The sequence below is a fragment of the Cydia fagiglandana genome, chromosome 4 (genome assembly GCF_963556715.1).
Source record: "Cydia fagiglandana chromosome 4, ilCydFagi1.1, whole genome shotgun sequence".
Lineage (NCBI taxonomy): Eukaryota > Metazoa > Arthropoda > Insecta > Lepidoptera > Tortricidae > Cydia > Cydia fagiglandana.
Window position 1 is genome coordinate 9,616,374 of NC_085935.1, and position 18,401 is coordinate 9,634,774.

The following is an 18,401-nucleotide window of genomic DNA, read 5'->3' on the forward strand; positions in this document are numbered from 1 at the left end:
TTGAAAATTAGACTTATATCGACCGGGAACCTTGGTTACCTTTAGTATTGTTTTTTCATATCCCGGTCGATACAAATCTTGTGAAAATAACCGTGAATCATTCAAAACTCTTAGTTTGAAAATTGCAAGATTTATCTACTTTGCTAAATGCAATAAAGATTGCACGTTTTCTTTCAGACAATTTTCGGGGATGCCTTTATTTAAAATACGTATGGTGACGTTTTCAGATTTTATAACATAATAATACACGGGTGAAGACAGGTCTCTGGTGTAGGTATGATATTAATATAGACATAGTATATACCTCTTGGGGTTCAATGTCCTAATACTAGTACAAATTACCTCCAATGAAATTTAAATCTTAGTGAAATGGAATAGAGTTTATTTTATTTTGTTTCGTTCGATTTTAAAACAAAACAAATTCAACTTTATTTTCTAATACCGTTGATTCAAATTCGATTGCCTATTTTCCTTGTATGGTGGGCCGCTAGAGGATAATTATAACACATTTATTTTGGTAAATGTACATTTATTTTATAGTTTACAACCCTGTTGTTTCTTAGTTAGACTGTTGACGGTTACAAAAGTAGGCAAGTTTCCATGAAATTACTCCTCTGTGACGATTGACTGAAATAAGTTAGTAATAATTTTAATTATCTTATACTTAACGACTAAATGAAATCACAGAGAATATTATATGGCCTGAATTCAAATTAATTACGCCGCGACTCGGAAAATAACGGCACAGAGACTCTTAGGATATACAATCTTACTGGGTATACCTTGTTTTGATTAATCCACAGACAGTTATCTTGGATATAAGAGACCCTAACTATATAGGTATAGCATCAATATTCCAGTTTTTAACCTGTAACCAACTACTTAGGCAATTGGTATAAAAAATAGGTATATAATTTAAAATGATTATCAAAATAGACACAACTATAATTTATTGAATAAGTAGGTACTCTTCATTGGGCAACCGTAGTAGATAAGTGCTTTTGATTCGGTAAGTACTACTAGCTAATTTTGACCAGTTACCGATAAAAAAACTACACGATAACAAAAGAACATGAAATGTAAATCTATATTTACTCATTTATGCGGATAAATAATGTTTTTTATCGTTCCCTTCTTTAAGTTGAACCAAGCTAACTCTGCATGGCATTTGCAATGACAAAGTGTGTCAATGTCATCAACAATGTCAAATTTCTTTCAAAATATGCCGTTTATAATGACATTTCCAGACTTTGTTCTATTTAAGTCGGTGCAAAGTTAACTTAGAGAGACTCTAGAGCCACGTCGGTACATCTGAGGAAATGCGATTCACGCACTTCGTGCGTAAACAGTACCTACATCGCTTCGATGAGGTGACTTCGAGCATTGCCCTTACTATAAAATGTCTAATAATATATAAAATATCCTGTGATATATACCTACTCTTGTACAGAGGTCTCGGGTCCTCATCCGAATAATTAATAATATATTATGATTTAGAGGATTCATTATGAATCAATAAATGCATGACAATTTTTGATAGTGATATTTTGTGATCTAGTCATGTCAGTGATATTTAATTATTATTTTTACACAGAGCTGTATTATTTTATTATCAAAAACGCGTGCTGTGTACAATCCTTGCAGATTAGTTAATAATCGTAATTATTTGAGACAAAATAATATGGCGCGTTGCTTGCCTGATCACGCTGCCGCGCAGGGTTACTGCTACATAGTTATTGGCCACTCCTAACAAATCAGAAAGAAACAAGCGAATATAAGTCTTATTGAAGAGGATGGCCATTAACTATAGCAGTCACCCTAATCGCTTTAGTTAGGTAGGACCATGTAAAGTAATATTAACTATTGATTTTTTTTAAACCATAAATAATTTTTGACTTAAATAATTCAATTGCCTAAACTCAGGATCATTAAATAACATTAGTTATATCACAAAAACGGTGCATTGGTAGTTACTCAAAGAATAAGATTGAAATAAATACTTAATATATTATACAGTTTACACTTACCATACTTAAAGGCCTATTTTAAGCTTAAATCACAAACATTGGACATCGCAGCTCAGCGAAGATGGTTTCATAAACGGATACATACCTAAACTACTCTTTGAATAAACAAGCATTGGAATAATTTTACTATAAGTGAGTTTTCACTAAATTGTAGAACCCTGTTACTAAAAATATTGATCCACAATATAAACAGGTTAACAATCAATTACTTATAGTTTAGCAGCATTAGTTTAACTAGGTAGGTACTAATTTCATATATCTACACATTTATACACAAGTATGAAAAAGCATGCAAGTCTTTGCTATTTAGGTACACGCTAAATAAGCCTAGCCAAAAAAAGTTATAAAATTGGACATGCATTGTATTTTTTGCGTCCAAAATATTTATCAGTGCGTCAGTATACAGCTACTTACACTACTTAAATAAAGACAGCATTACAAAAATATACAAAATGGAAGTTATGAACAAATAAAACTTGAAAACGGCTATTCAATTTTTTGTTTAACAATTTATAAATGCATATTATTTCTTGTTATTAGCTTCTTAATATTCATCAGTTACAATATCATGAATGAAAATAGTTTACACCAATAGTCCAATACATCACCATAAAGTAAGTATAGTTCGCTTCATATTTTGCCAAAAAATCATACGAACTACAAAATACGAATTTATACAATTTACTTTCTTATGAGATTATACTACATATGTATAGGTATTGCAGAGCCGTAGTTCTTGTTCTAAAAATAATGAATTAATCGCCACGAAATATTTATTGTGAAATAATTAAATAAATAAATAAATAAATCATACCTGCCATATAATTTTACATGTGACTTCAGTAAATACTTTTTTAAGCTCTTAAATTAAGTACATACCTACAAACTATTAGGAAACGAAAATCTACAATATCCGCTTGGAACTATCTGCTTAATATACCTATGCATGGTAGCCAAAACTACAAGGATTCTATAAGTTTCCATTGGACTGCTTATGCGCAGGAGATCAGAAGTTGGCGAAAAGCTTCAATTCGTCGGGGTCGAGCGCGCGCGCCGCCTTCCAGTCCGTCTCGGTGTACTCGTCGAAGTTGGACGTGTCGCCCTCATACGACACCGTCGGCATGATGGGAGGCTGCACATAAACAATACGGTTGGAGACATTATATACCATGTTTATTTCTAAAAAGTTATAACTTGGCCCATTTGGTTTGCGTGGAATCTTATCTCAGTTATTGAAATTATATGAATTTACTTTCAAATTACTGTTAACCTCTTTATACTAGACTAGATTTCATAAATACACGATACCTATAATATGTAATGCAATTTAATATATAATGAAACATAGACTCGCCCACGACTCGTCATAAAAATTATAAAGCTAGGTAATGTTAAATAATTAATTACCTGCATTTTCTTCATGAACACATCTGCCCAATCGATATTCTTGAACCATCTGTGTCTTTTTACGTCTTCTGAACCGCACTGCAATATAAAGAAAACAAACACTTAGTACAAACTAAGAAAGATTTCCAAAAGTCATAAATCAAGTCATCTGTATTGAATTTATACAATCACTGCCTTCGGACTCGGTTACGACTGAAGGAATTACAGCATCATTGTTTATAGGGACGTTTGCCTCGTAAGAAAAAAATGGGTGACTTCGAAGCGACGTAATATGCCACTACTATTACTATTTATAAGAATGCTATCGAGGACGTTATGACACACTAGTCACAGCTGAGTCGTCTTGCTTGCACGAGTGATAGTGATGATAGTAGGTATTATCTAGGCCATTTTTTGTTGTTGTTTTTTACTATTATTTGAACTAATTTAATTGAAATATTTATATATGTTTGCATAATCATTACATCTCTCAGTCCTTTTTTAATAGTTAGGTATCAAAGATTCATAAACAACGACACATGTGTCATGTCCAGCAGTATTTAATGTAGCCTCAACCTAGCCGCCTGTCGCTTCGCGTGGTTTATTGAACACGTTTGAGTTGTGCAAGTCATCGGGACGGCCACCTTGCCGATGGCTAGCTCACTTATCTAGATTGGTCGGGTAGGAACATGGTACGCGTATTTGCGTCGAGACATAAGTCAGTGGTAGCGGCGACTGTTTAATGTCGCCGCTAACCGCCTGATGGATGGCTTTCTAAACATCGCGGCGACACGGCGACATTGCGGTGACGCGCAACCGGCCCGCGGCAAAAAGCTCGGAGAAAACAAACCTCTAGAAACTGCAGCCGATTTCAAATTAACGATCATCGGACTTCACTCGATGGGAATAGAATGATCTAATTACATTGACTTGGTATACTCGTATTGAAAGTTTTTCTTTGGAATTGAGTGTGTTTCCGGTTTCTGTTTACGCCAAGCTTACTACATGTCTAAATGATATTTTCCATGAGTTTTTATGTGAGACATCCCATTTTTTGCAAGAATGTGGTGAGAAGAGGATTTACAATAACGTTAGTAAATAAATAATTCGTAAACTTTTCAACAATTTCTTGATTTTTTATTAAAGTATTCAAAAATGTTAGATACATTATTATTTTGATACATTAAATTATTAAAAATTTTGTTACGTATTTGTTTTGGTAGTTTGGTAATTTTGAACTCAAATGAAACTATTTTTTTCTTAAATTGACTTTCAAAAACATTTAAATTAAGGACTGCAATAAAGAGACGTTATTGTTATGTATTGTTATCAATCCCAAAAATTTACGTTTCCGTTTACGTTTACTTAAGAACTTTAGGTAACTATTTCTTGTGCAATATTCCATTTATCACAATTAGGTATCCACTACTACTGCCACTAAGTAGGTAGGTAACTTGTTTGACACTAGGTCGTATTGTGTAAGACTAAAACAATTTTTTCATATATATTTTTTTTGTAATTTTTTTAATACATACGTAAAGAAATACTACATGTATAATTTAGATACTCGTATAAGTTAATATTCTAATATGAAATTAGTATCCATGGATTAATTACAAATGCCTGGTTTATAAACGTGACATTTTGACTAATGTCAAATGTACCAAGACCTTGTTCAGATGAGTCTAAATCATCCTTTAAAAAACTCCTACAGACAAGTTGTCAAGTGTAAGATTAGAAGTTATATATGGAATCCGCTGGAGAGCAGCCAACATCATAGCTCGGAAAAAAAATATTTTTAGTGCACATTGAACCCTAGTTCGACATGAAAGTACGAAGCGAACAAAAGACAAAACTGTAATATCTTTTCTCGTAGACAGCGATAATCTTCTTAACGCATACGTAATTTAAAACAACGCGTCAAGCGCAAGGCTAGATATTTTCCGCCCAATGTAAACATGCGCGTCTGTGTGCACAGCAACGATTATAACACTTCAATATTGATTTCTGAAAGATTTTCTTCATCATATCTGTAACGTTGCTACGAAAATCTTTTTTAAGTTTTATATACCCAGCATTTCATTTATGCATATTTGTTTTTCAGCCATCCAAGCATCGTTGCATCAAAAGATTTATATGTCCGAATATACAGTTTACTACGACTTACAATATGTCGCAACCGAATTACGACGGCTACAGTTATTTGTGTAGACGATTTTGTTAACAGTTTTATGTGATATATTACCTTCATATTTCCAAGTCTCTTAGTTCTGTCTTGTACTAGTAGTTTCTTAATAATGTCCTTCGCAACGGGGTCGAGGTGCCGCGGCCACTCCACCCGTCCGTTGAGGATTTTCTCGTAGATCCCGAAGGGGTTCTCATCGTAGAAGGGCGGGTAGCCAACGAGCATCTCGTAAATGAGCACGCCTGAAAATAACCGACAAAAGCACATTATAACGCGCTCATAAACACTTGAATTCAATCTACTAAAATAACACTGATATTAAAAACATAATTACCTATCATAAATTTATGGAGGTATGGCACACGTACGTTATCGTTATAAAAAATAAACAAAATAGTTTATAAATGATTACCATGATTCAACCTTAAGTTGTTGCAATTAGCACGGCTTATTTTATTAATGACAAGACATTGCATGTAAGTAAATTATTTTAATAAACTGCTTGCCAGCTTCATCATCTGAGTAAAGATAGGATTTAAGGGAATATATCACAACACTAAATAATAGCAATGTAAACTCCGCATTAAACCGTCAGTGGCAGCAGGCAAGAGCCGTAAATAAATATTATATGTATGTATCCACTGCGCGACGAGTGAATTGCGATGAAACACCGATCTCAACTAGTCCGTGGTGTTCACGACAAAAAAGTGCGATTTACGGGAAATGATGATGATGGAATTTCCTTTTGCACAGTTACTCCATTTGACTCACAAATTAATTCAGAAAAGGGAGCCAACCAAATTTTTGATGCAAAATTTTGTTAAAAAAGATATGCCATGTGTATATTTTTTATAATAGTAGAGTTTTTTCATGAAAGTTTAGTTTTTTTGTCTATAATATATTCATATAAGAAAAAATTAGGTATTAAAAAAAAAAGTCAAATTTTTGCATTAAAAAATCGATTGGCTCGTTCTTAAGGTGACGCTCGGATGTCAACTGCATTACTGTTGCGGCGTCGACGTTGCCACCGCTGTATCTGTCAATTTCCTTCATAAAATGAGTGACGAATTAACGTCATAATCGCGGCAGTAATGCGGTGGCGAGCCTTAAAGTGACATTCCATTTCCAACTGCAGCTGCAATACTGTTCATTTTACTATGGAAACGCGTCGCTGTCATTGTCAATTTCCATAGTAAAATGAACAGTATCGCAGCTGCAGTTGGAAATGGAATGTCACTCTTTCTCATTTTATCTAAGAAATCTTTATAGATACAACAAAAACACCGCAACTCTAAAAGTAACATTCCATTTCTGACCGCAGCTGCACTACTGCTCCGACACGTCGATGTTATTGTCAATATCCATAGTAAAATGACTGACAACGTCGCAACAGCAGTGCAGCTGTAGTCGTCGAAATGACTGTCACCTTACACAGCTACAGTTGACATCCGAATGTCACCTTTATCATAACTTAAGAGGGGCCCACTGATTAACAGTCCGCCGGACGGTATCGGCCTGTCAGCTAGAACAAAATTTTGACAGTTCCGAACAACTGACAGGCTGATACCGTCCGGCGGACTGTTAATCAGTGAGCCCCTTTATAGACATCTTTAAAATCGAAATTCGGCGGAAGATCCAAGTCACAGGCCTGTTTGTTAGCTATAGTCAGACCGTAAAAAGTCTGCAGCGATTTTGATAGCCCACGCAGTGCAAGTGTCATTTTAAACGTCAAACTTCTATGAAATTATGACGTATACATAACACTTACACTGCGTGGGCTATCAAATCCGCTGCCGACTTTGTTTGGTGCGACTATAGCACATTATTATTATTGGTCACATTGATAAACACTTATTGTTAACTGAATGTTGTTTATAGATTTAAAAAGTTGTAGTTACTTTCTGTTTTGATTAGTTATGCATGTCAATATTCTTGGGACATTGTTTATTAATAATGCGGCTTTGTGTGTGTTTGTTTTAGTAGGGCCAAAATTAACGCAGCGGTGATATAGAGTCGTATTTTTAATATGCAGTTATATAGACATTAATCGCGGAAACACAAGTATAAAACCGGCTCCGCGTCAGTTTTCGACTTTTTATATGAGGCCTATATTTTTTGCTAATTTTATTACGGAGACTCTCATTGGCGTCTCAAATATCAGTAAATTTCCACAAAACCGGCCTATTGCGTGTCGGATGAGGCCTAAAGGAGGGTTCAGTATGTTTATGTAAAAATAACATACCTACCAGCAAAGGGTCGTATATTCGCTGTACTTAAGTTTTTTTTAATAATAAGCAGTTATATTCTGCAAAGGCTCATTAACGGCTCAATCGAACATGTTCAAAATAATTATCATGGGAAGCATTAATTCAACTTTACTTTGTTATTGATCTAGTGTGAGGGCTACCGCTAATCAAATTGTATTATTTGGATGTAAAACTGACTTGCGTCTGTTTGTGTGTGTGTGCCTGTGTGTGTGCGCGCAATTTTTGACTTTTAGTTAAGTATATGTATATATGGAGTGAAAGCCCATCCCCCAGAATTGTTTGGCTACGGAAACTTATAAATAAAGTAAACAAAGTTAAAAATACAGCAAGTAACTTACCAGTAGTTACCAGTGGTAACTGTATAATTATATCAATAATAAACTGTCAATTCAGCCAGCAATCGATCAACAATAATCAAATCACGCTGTCACATATTTACTCGCATGGAACTAACAATATATCACCCAAACACTTACTGGTTCAATTCGTTTCCCAAACAGAGTTTATAAATAAATCTTACCTATCAAAACTTGTAAGAGACGTTTATGTATGAACTCGATAGTGGTGCGTTTCGATTACTTACCCTAAGAAAATACATATAACATAGTTTACAAAACATAGCTTTTAAATAAGGAAGCCTTACCTAAAGCCCACCAGTCCACCGCCTTATTATGCCCTTTGCTCTGTATGATTTCCGGCGCCAAATATTCCGGAGTACCGCAGAGCGTCCACGTCCGGTCCGTTAGTTTCTTCGCGAACCCGAAGTCCGTGATCTTGAGATGCCCGTCCTTCGCTAGCAGAAGATTCTCGGGTTTTAGGTCCCGGTACACGATGTTCCGCGCGTGAAGATACTCCAAAGCTGATACTATCTCCGCGGCGTAAAAATTACCTGCAACAATTAAATTTACATCTAAAGTTCACACTACTAACGTAATAAACAAGATTGACTTTCGGCATGTACCAATTAGGCCAATTGTACAAGTACGTACGTAAGTAGTATTGGGGATACATTAATCAACGAGGAATAAATTTACCTAATTGATACAGAAAAAGTCTTCATTTAAGTCATTAATAACAGATTTTGAACCACTTTCATATGTAGCACCTTTCACTGATGCTACATAAAACCGGAAATCAGAATAAGTACTATATCGATAGGTACCTATCCAAAAACTGGTCGTAATATCTAACGGATATCTAGAAGTCTAAATAGATAATATATATATACTTTCAACAGAAAAAACCAACGAAAACTCCTTTCACAATCTAGACGCTCTAGTATCTAGTAATTAGTCTGAAGCTAGCATTTCTATTAGCATGAATATACAAATGTTATTATGCATAGCATTATAAATCCAAAAACTATGACTGTCAAAACTGTCAATAAAATTAGAAAGCGTGTCTTTCGCTTGACCTTTAACTTCGTAATCTTTTGTTTCTTTTAAACCTTTCCAATATCATATTACTTAATGGAAACATTCTACAGTCATCGCTATAAATAATAGGCTCGTACTTTTCCGATCTCTGACGGACAGAGATTTATTGTTTTCTGAACGTGAACTATTATCACAGTTCAGATATGTGGGATTATAATAAATCGTAAAAAATTGGCTAGCTAGTCCGTGTAATAGTGAGTGTATGTAGAAATCATTTTTATTTTGGGTGTTAGAAGTCAGCACTGGAGCGGCTGTTGCCGTCACCAGTATTATTAGTATTAGTGTCGGCCCGACACTGCCACAGGAAAGCTCTGTCACTTTTACGGTAGCATCAATACAGTGGATTATTTACTTCACGCGCGTAGGTAAGTACATGTAGTGACAAACGAACTATTGGCTTTAATTTATTGACGCCTGCAACTCGGGCCAGACATTTATTGCTACATTTGTAAAACGTAACAAGTATCGTGATCGAGAATTTTAAACTACCTATTTTCATGATAGAATCCAAGTGCGAAAAGTAGGAAATTAGCAACGAGTGACGATAAATTGAAACACGAACGAAGGGAGTGTTTTAAATCGACACGAGTTGTGAATTATCTTTTCGCACGTGTATCGTAACAACGTTTTACAGTACCTACATATGGCCCTATAAATTTTTGACATAGGCACGTATAGTCCTTAATCGCGCCCTGCCTAGGACGGTAAAGTAGCACCAAATGTACTGTAAAAGTATATTCGATATATGAAGTACATTGTAAAAGTATGTACTTATATGTATATGTAAGGTAGTTGTGATTCGTGTGCAATACGGCCTGATGTTGCTTGAGTAAATTGATATAAGGGACACATAGTTGTGTTAAAGTCGGGTGATTTATTATTTTAGATATCTTAAAACTAGAATAAAGTCAGAATATATATGTCCGGGCTTTCAAATTTTGATTGCATGTTCATAGTTTGATTTAATGCCAGTATTTAAAAATCACCGCGAAATCAACACGCCAATTTATTACTCGGTCTGTGTATTTAACCTATCCGAGAAGTCGTCTAGTATTGTTTTTGTGTTAGCGCAATAAATTAGCGAGGTCTAGTTGGAACCGAGACAAAAGGAGGACATAAAGTTAGTGGGCGAGACGGGCGAGTGCGCACGGCACGGCGCGATCGCGGAACCGCGCAGGCTTCGGCGCCCTATCAGCGACGCCTGCGCATGACCTCACCAGCCCAAGATCATTCAACCGACACGAAGCATCATAATAGGCGATGATGACTTGTTTCCTATATTTGAACTAATCGCCTGCTCTAAATAAGTCTCCATTAGGATGCCATGTGAAATAGAAAATACAAATTTCTAACAAGCTAAGTAGATAGGTACCTACTTTTTTATGTACTACATATGTAGGTACGTAAATGAATAAAACGAGAAATAAAATGGACACAAATACGTTACCTCGTAAAAAATATTTTATTCTTTTATTTCCATAAGAGTTCAAAATATGAATTGAATTGTAATTGTATAACTGCGCGGGGACTTAAATTAAAATAATACCAATAGTTAATATTAGGAAACAAATCTTGCAAATGAATGTTAGAGCTATGTAGGTATTGGTAGGTACAAGTAATTACCTACGATAACATCAGTTTATCTGATGATGGAGACCGTAGGCCGGTTAACAGAACTTTCATGTGTAACGTTTATCTTTGATTTCAAATTGATTACATCATACACATATTTTGATCTTATACCTTGTTATAGACAAGTAAATCATATGATTCGGAGGCGAAAATTTCATAAATCAGTTTCGGCCCAACTACTTTAACGAGGCATAACATTACATTTCACTCAGCGTTAATGAACCCGGCTCGTGGTTGAAAAAACAGCGTTGGATACAAAAGTAAAAATACCAGCTACACGAGGCAAGTTTGCAGACAATGTTCGAATGAGAGCAGGACGCACGCGGGCGTCACGTTGTCTGGCAACGGCACGGATCAGACATATTGTGTGATCGCCAGTTTACGTCCCTGTCGGTGTCGACAAACCACTGTGCAAATCGCCGACAAAAACCCAAAAACAACGACAATCGTCTCAACACCCAATCGCAGTGCCCGCGTCAGTGGCAGACTATTTCTGTACACTTTGACATTCATGTCCTTTCTCCAGATATACAGACACAAACGAACTGATTAATGTTGTTTGGTGACTTTGGTGGAATGGTTTAAAACGCGTTAGAAGCATAACTAGGTGTAGCGTGAAGTCTATTGCATCAATCATGAACTGATTATTAAAACGTTTCAATTATGAAGGAATAATTTGTCACTACACCTTATATTATTATAATTAAAATAAAGTACCCGCCGCGTCGTTTGTGTGTTTGTATGTTCGCGATAAACTCAAAAACTACTGAACAAATTTTCATGCTGTTTTCATCTGTTTTTATTACACAGTTGTTTAATGTAAGTATAATTTGTTATGGTTTTAACTAGGGAATGCAAATCGGTTATTTTCGGTTATTTTTTGTATGGAAATAATCGGTTATTAACCGAAACCGCGGTTATTTCCATACAAAAAATAACCGATTTGCATTCCCTAGTTTAACGTTTTAACTTTTACAAATTTCGTGTATAATTTGTAAACATGTGCGGAGCCGGCGCGGGTCGCTAGTACTCTAATAACACTTGTATTTGGAGGATGGCAATATATTTACGTTCATTCACCATTAGGTAGCTTTTATAGGTGTATCCTTATTTCTCTTTCAAACATTTCCTCACTACTGAATAAACCCAGGTAGTCAGCATTAATAGCAGCACTATGCATCAAAAGCATCTACCAATTTAACCAATCTAGTAGCTTTATAAAACGCAATAAGTCTCTCTATACCTATATAGAGTACAATTACAGTGTGGCGTACAATTACTTTTGAACGCGAACTGTAGCTCTACTAATACCTCTATTTGTAAAACTAATAGAGGGTGTCAGTCACTTTCGGTGCAAAATCTCAATTCTTTTTCCAGCGAAGTCAACAACGACGCATAGGTATTCTTAATATTGAACTTGGCTCTCATTTCACATATGTATATATTTTTGATGGGTTACAATTAATTCTCCCCACTTGCTATGCATGAATAGTACTATACTAAGTTATAATAGGTAACTATATTTAATATCAAGTCCAACTCTAAATTTACACAGTGTATTCGCAGTACACGCTGCATTTGAAACGCAAATTACTACGGCCATTAAACCATTTGCGTTGTCATGCCAAAAGGCGCCAATTACTAGACTGAAATGCACATTCGAGAGCCAACTCCGACCATCTAAACTGAGCTTAGATCTGCGGATAAGACGTATCTACTGGCACGAGATGAAGACTATGACGTCAAAAAAAGCGTCACTGCAAACAAATTAAATTTGACGTGTGAATATTTCATTTGTGATTGTGACTTGTACATTATCATTTAAAGTTGTTTAGATCGAATAATACAGACAGTAAACACCGGAAAACAAGGAAAAGTAATATTGAGGATTGAGGACACTTGGAGTAAACAACCCGGTCTCAAAAATCTTTCAACTATCATGTAAGAGTTAAGACTAAAAGAAAGACCTTGGCCGTGTTGCATAATAAACTAAAACTAATATTACAAGCGGAACTCCTTTTATAATATATTTATGAGTGAAATTAGAAAAGGAGTTCCGCTTGTAATATTAGTCGTAGTTTATTATGCAACACGGCCCTTGTGACATTTTACTCGCCACATTTGCTCGCCGACTGCCGCAACCCTTGTTTAAAATATGCATTAAATTTGAGAATCTTGCACCAAAATTTTTTATTCCTATTTATTTATTTAAACTTTATTGCACAAATACAGGAAAAATGTACAAATGGCGGACATAATGTCGGATTTTTTCTACAAATACAACCAAAAAATTTTTCGTAAAGCGATATTTGAAAATGTGTACTCCCGTCATTTTATCATCACAAGTTTTTATTGAATTGGATATTCAAATGAGTATGTATGCCTGCGTGTTGGGCAAATGGGCATTCCCGAGGGCACCAAATTTTGATAGATATTTATAATTTTAGTTATTTTAATTGTAGTTACCTAGTTTTAGTTTTTTATTCCTGTTTATGTCCCATGAATATTCTCGTACATGACAGCTTCAAATGATTTAGTCAAACTCGATTAAAACAATGCAACTGGAAATTAGTCTATATCTGCAATGTCAATCATCGCACCGTATGCTGTGGCTGCACGAGCCACGGAGCTGGACATTCATCGTAACATTACTTTGGCGTAAATCCAGCTCTTATATACATACCTATTTATTATGTTTCGTCTAATTTATTTACTCGAGTAATATTCCAAACAAAAAATATATTAATATATTTATACACTTTGATATCAATTCAAACTTCATATTTATTGAATTTATCGATGTTTTTAGGGTTCCGTACCCAAAGGGTAAAACGGGACCCTATTACTAAGACTTCGCTGTCCGTCCGTCCGTCCGTCCGTCTGTCACCAGGCTGTATCTCACGAACCGTAATAGCTAGACAGTTGAAATTTTCACAGATGATGTATTTCTGTTGCCGCTATAACAACAAATACTAAAAACAGAATAAATTTTTTTTTGCTTTTTTTTGTTTTTTTTTTTGCATTATGGCACGGAACCCTTCGTGCGCGAGTCCGACTCGCACTTGCCCGGTTTTTTTTTAACTACTTTTATAAGTAACACTTATATTGTGTGTAATATACGTGTTACTTATAAAAGTAGTTAAAAAAAACACATATCAAATTAGAGCAATCGGTAAGAGTAATCATGCCACTGATTGAGCACTGTAATCAAATGTCAGTGGACATGAATAAATTAGTGCCCGGGTTATTATGACTTCCCGTAATTACCTAGTTGATTTACTCCGACAACCTAGTTATAGATTAAACTAGATACCTAGTGAATAAGACTTCAGAAACATTAGTTTCTCAAGCCGTTATCGTGAATATGATCTAAAGGATGTGGCGTTAAACAAGGTGTCCCAATAAGCGACGGTATAACAAAGATGGCTGACAGAGCAGCTCATAAGTTAGTACAATCAACCAACCCCATTGCCCATTTTAGTCCGCGTTACAAAGTACCGTTAGTTTTTTGTTGTGAACCAGTGGTAGTGATAAAATTTTTAAAAAAAAATACATACTTACTTAATAATTATGTAGTGTGTTTGTGAATATCACGGATGAAAAAACCGGCTATACTATCCGGAGCAACAGCCGATTTCTATTTATCGACACTTTCTAGGACACCTAGGGACCTAGCAGTGATAATCGTTTAAAAAAACGCTAATACATACATGACACACAAGTGAATTTTTTCGCATCTGCCATCCCAATACATTATGTGTTGTGGTGGATATACCTAGCTGAGTACGGGAAACCATATATCACGGTTAGTAACGGACGATAAATGACTTACCAGTAGTATTGCTAAAGCGTCCTGCACTCCTCAGATATGTGAACAGCTCTCCACCAGAAACGTAGTCGAACAGCATGTAAATACAAGAGTCATCGTGCGTCCACCACCGTCTGTAATACAACAAAATAATAATATATTTCCGGACTGAGATGATATTTGTATATGACGGTTTAAAATTGCTTTTTGCTAGGTCTACTTGCATAATGAATATTTTGACTTTTTTATATTTTTAGTTTTTTTTACTAAGAAAAGGTAGGGAAAGGCGGAAACTAATATATTATTATTTTCTAATTATACGGGTCTTACATTTATCTGCCCAAGTGTCTATCTATACGTATTTGACTATAGGTAACTTACATGGGCGTAGGTACGCATCATTTTTAAGGGGTGGGGCAGAAGTAGGGGAGGCTGGGTACATTGTAACAGGGTACGATTGAAACAAAAACTCTTAGCTTATGATCAGAGACCGTACCGTGGGTACGCCTATGGGAACTTACTGTAGTTATGGATACTGTACTCGGTACAGTATCTCAAGTTCAGGATAGAGCATTCAGACCGCCTCATAAGGCCTGATTTCTTAATTGGTTTCTTTAAAATGGAGCCAAAATGTCTATCTATTTTAAGTAATGTCCTTTGAACCGTGCTTGTTTATTAACGAAGTCATTGCACGCAGTTGCAAGATAATAGATCACTGCACGTAATAGCAAATAAAAGTGTGTCCGATAAGTTGCCAGACCGCAATCAGCAAGGCATGCGATTGAAATGTGACGGCACGGCAAGCAGTTGGCTCAGGCCCGGCGCTTCAAACTCCCAATGATGATAAACATGATTAGGCCTAGGCATAATAATAAACTAGTTGTTTGTTTGAAAAAAGTTGTGATGTTGTAGATTTTATTTTTAATGAAACTACTGCGACAAGAACTGGCGGTTTGACTTTATTACTATTAAGGCTGCTTTCAACAAGATAACACGAAGGCCGGTAATCATCTCGCGTAACTTTATTACCTGTATTTAAACGATTTTTTAAAAATAACACAAAATCATTATTCCCATTAAACAACCAAGGGTTGGAATTATTTTGTACATTGTGCTGTTTTATCCTAATTTATTATTACTTTCTTTTTTCTTCACATTATACTATATTCTATACATTTTCAACTATACTTATCTTTATAGTTAAGTACCGCAGCATCTACGCTAGTTTTGATTGAAAGCAGTGTCATAACGTGCTTTATAAGGCCCACCTAGCAATGCACGCAGGAGAACTTTCCAAAGTTGCGAAACTTTCCACATGAGAAATTCTCGGTAACTTCTGAGAATGTTCTCGAGAACGAGAATTTATTTATTTATCGTAGTTTATACCATGAATATTCACGATAGTTTAGGTGTAGTCTTTACCCCCAGAAAATTCCGACTTTTGGTCATCCGCTTCCGGTCAGAAAAATGTATGACGGCCCGGCCAAACGGTCAGGTTTAGGTGGGGGGTGCTCGACCAAATGTCATAGAGGGACCCTGGCAGATTTTGACGCCGCCATTTTTTTTCAATATGGCCGACTTTTTTTTTACTTTTTTAATTTTGTCCTAGCGCGCTGAAATTTTGGTCACGGAATCTCGGGGTCCCCTAGATACCTATAAAAATTTTTTTTTGGAAAAATGCTACAGTTGCGGGAAAACTGGCCACTTTTATTTTGTATGTCATCTTTTAAACAGTGTGTGATAGGTGGGGGGTGCTCGACCAAATGTCATAGAGGACCCCAAGACAAAACAAACTGCATAAAAAAAAAATGGCCGACTTTCTTTTTAAATTTTTTAAATTTGGTCCGATCGCGCTGAGATTTGGCATGGCGGGAGATAGAGGCCTCTAGATTCTAATGAAACAAAAAAATAATTTTGGAAAAAATTGTCGAAAGTCGAAATGTTCTCTGTTATACAGTGAGAATTTAAGCAACTTATTGGTAAATTTATCACATCAACAAAATAGCTAACTGTAATAGACAATAATATATGCATAATAACATTTAGTTTTAAGTTATACCTATTTCAACTTTATTTCAAGTATATTCTCTTGTTTAAACAATAATTTCCATGTTGCAGGAATGTTCTGAGAACATTCTCGAGAAGGTTTCCGCTTTTTGGGAATGTTCTGCAATTTGTACATTGCTAGGCCCACCGAATAATAATTATCTAGAAATAATAAGCTTGTCTGGCTCCGCGCCTAAGATCCATCCCAGTAAGTGACACGTGGCACGTAGTGATTTATTTTATGGCAGCTATTCCATATTGCACTTTAATTACAAGTTGGTACCAGAACAATAACAAATGTTTTGGTACAATGATGAATACATAAATAACCTTAACATTTGGCCATGGTGTGAGAAAAATTATATCATATTTATTATTCATAACTCCGACGATATGAGTGAAAATCCGATTATATTGTATAATTTAAAATTTCATAAGCATTAAACCATCCATAGTTTAATTAAGGGCTGATGACGGCGCGGGAACTCGCATGCGATTTTAGTTACATTGCGGACTGTTGGTTACGTCCTACTCAACCGACCGATCAAAAACCGCAAAGTAATGAAACTCGCATGCGAGTTCTTGCATCATCTCAATGAACCCTTAATCACTAAAAAACGGACACTGCCGGTGTATATGGATGGTATTATCCACGTGCTAAAATAACCGTCACTTTTTAACACGGCGCGATAGAAAGTGACGGATATCGTTTTATCACGCTGTCGCGTAGACAAGAACGACCATCTTATCCGTACTGATTTACCATGTTAACAAGCTCATACCTAAAAGGAACGGCATGAAAACGCTAAACAGAATATAATTTTCCGTAGATAGAAGCCAGCGAACACATTAAACGAAGACGTAAATACCCCATGACACGGTTTAATTTTTTGACAGCCGACACCAGTGTTACTTTTATTGGAGTAACGAGCGACTTGTGAGGTAATGCTGCCAGCTGTTGGGAACTTTGCCACATGAGTTGCAGATACTTAAAAACTGATAAAAACAAATGAAGCACTTACAAATTTACTATGAATGGGTGGTTGATCTCCGCGAGGATGTTCTTCTCGTTCATGACATGGTCCACTTGTTTCAAGCGAATGACGTCTGCCATGGACAGGATTTTCATAGCCAAGTACTCGTCTGCGGCCTTGTCGCGACACAAGCAGACCCGTCCGAATGTACCCGTGCCTGTAAAAAACAATTCTCATTGTTTTAATGATTCATTTCATGGACTTTATCAAACTACTAAATGAAGGCAATTCATTTCTGATCTAAGTACCAGTGACTTTTAGTGTATTATATCTACGTCGAAATAAAATTAAAGAAATAACAATTCCAGGATTTCCAAACCGATTGAGTAGCAATTAAACAATGTGATGTTTGATTTCGTATCGTATTGGTCGATACGTAAACGTAGCAATAAATTGTATCTACAAAAAGTTCAGAGGAAGGAGATACGCGGCTTTTCTTTACCTATCAATAAAGCGTGAGTCACGGTGGTATTCTTAGACATCTGATAAGTTTACTCTTGTTTAGCAACATGGTGTATTTCGGTTTTGTTCCATTTATATGCAAATGCTATTTGAATCTAAAGTGAATAGTTTAATATTT

At 35.7% G+C, this 18,401-nt stretch overlaps 1 protein-coding gene across 1 annotated transcript in view; it reads right to left on the reverse strand.

Annotated features, from left to right (window-relative positions):
• Window positions 1-522: 522 nt before the first annotated feature.
• The window catches only part of LOC134663622 (cAMP-dependent protein kinase catalytic subunit 3), a 36,328-nt gene continuing 18,449 nt past the window's right edge, over window positions 523-18,401 (reverse strand). The window contains exons 2-7 of the mRNA XM_063520040.1: window positions 17,810-17,978; window positions 14,766-14,875; window positions 8,509-8,754; window positions 5,659-5,840; window positions 3,435-3,512; window positions 523-3,159 (exon numbers count right to left, since the gene is read on the reverse strand). Coding sequence (XP_063376110.1) covers window positions 3,034-3,159; window positions 3,435-3,512; window positions 5,659-5,840; window positions 8,509-8,754; window positions 14,766-14,875; window positions 17,810-17,978 — 911 coding nt within the window. The 3' untranslated portion in view covers window positions 523-3,033. The remainder of the gene's footprint in view (window positions 3,160-3,434; window positions 3,513-5,658; window positions 5,841-8,508; window positions 8,755-14,765; window positions 14,876-17,809; window positions 17,979-18,401) is intronic.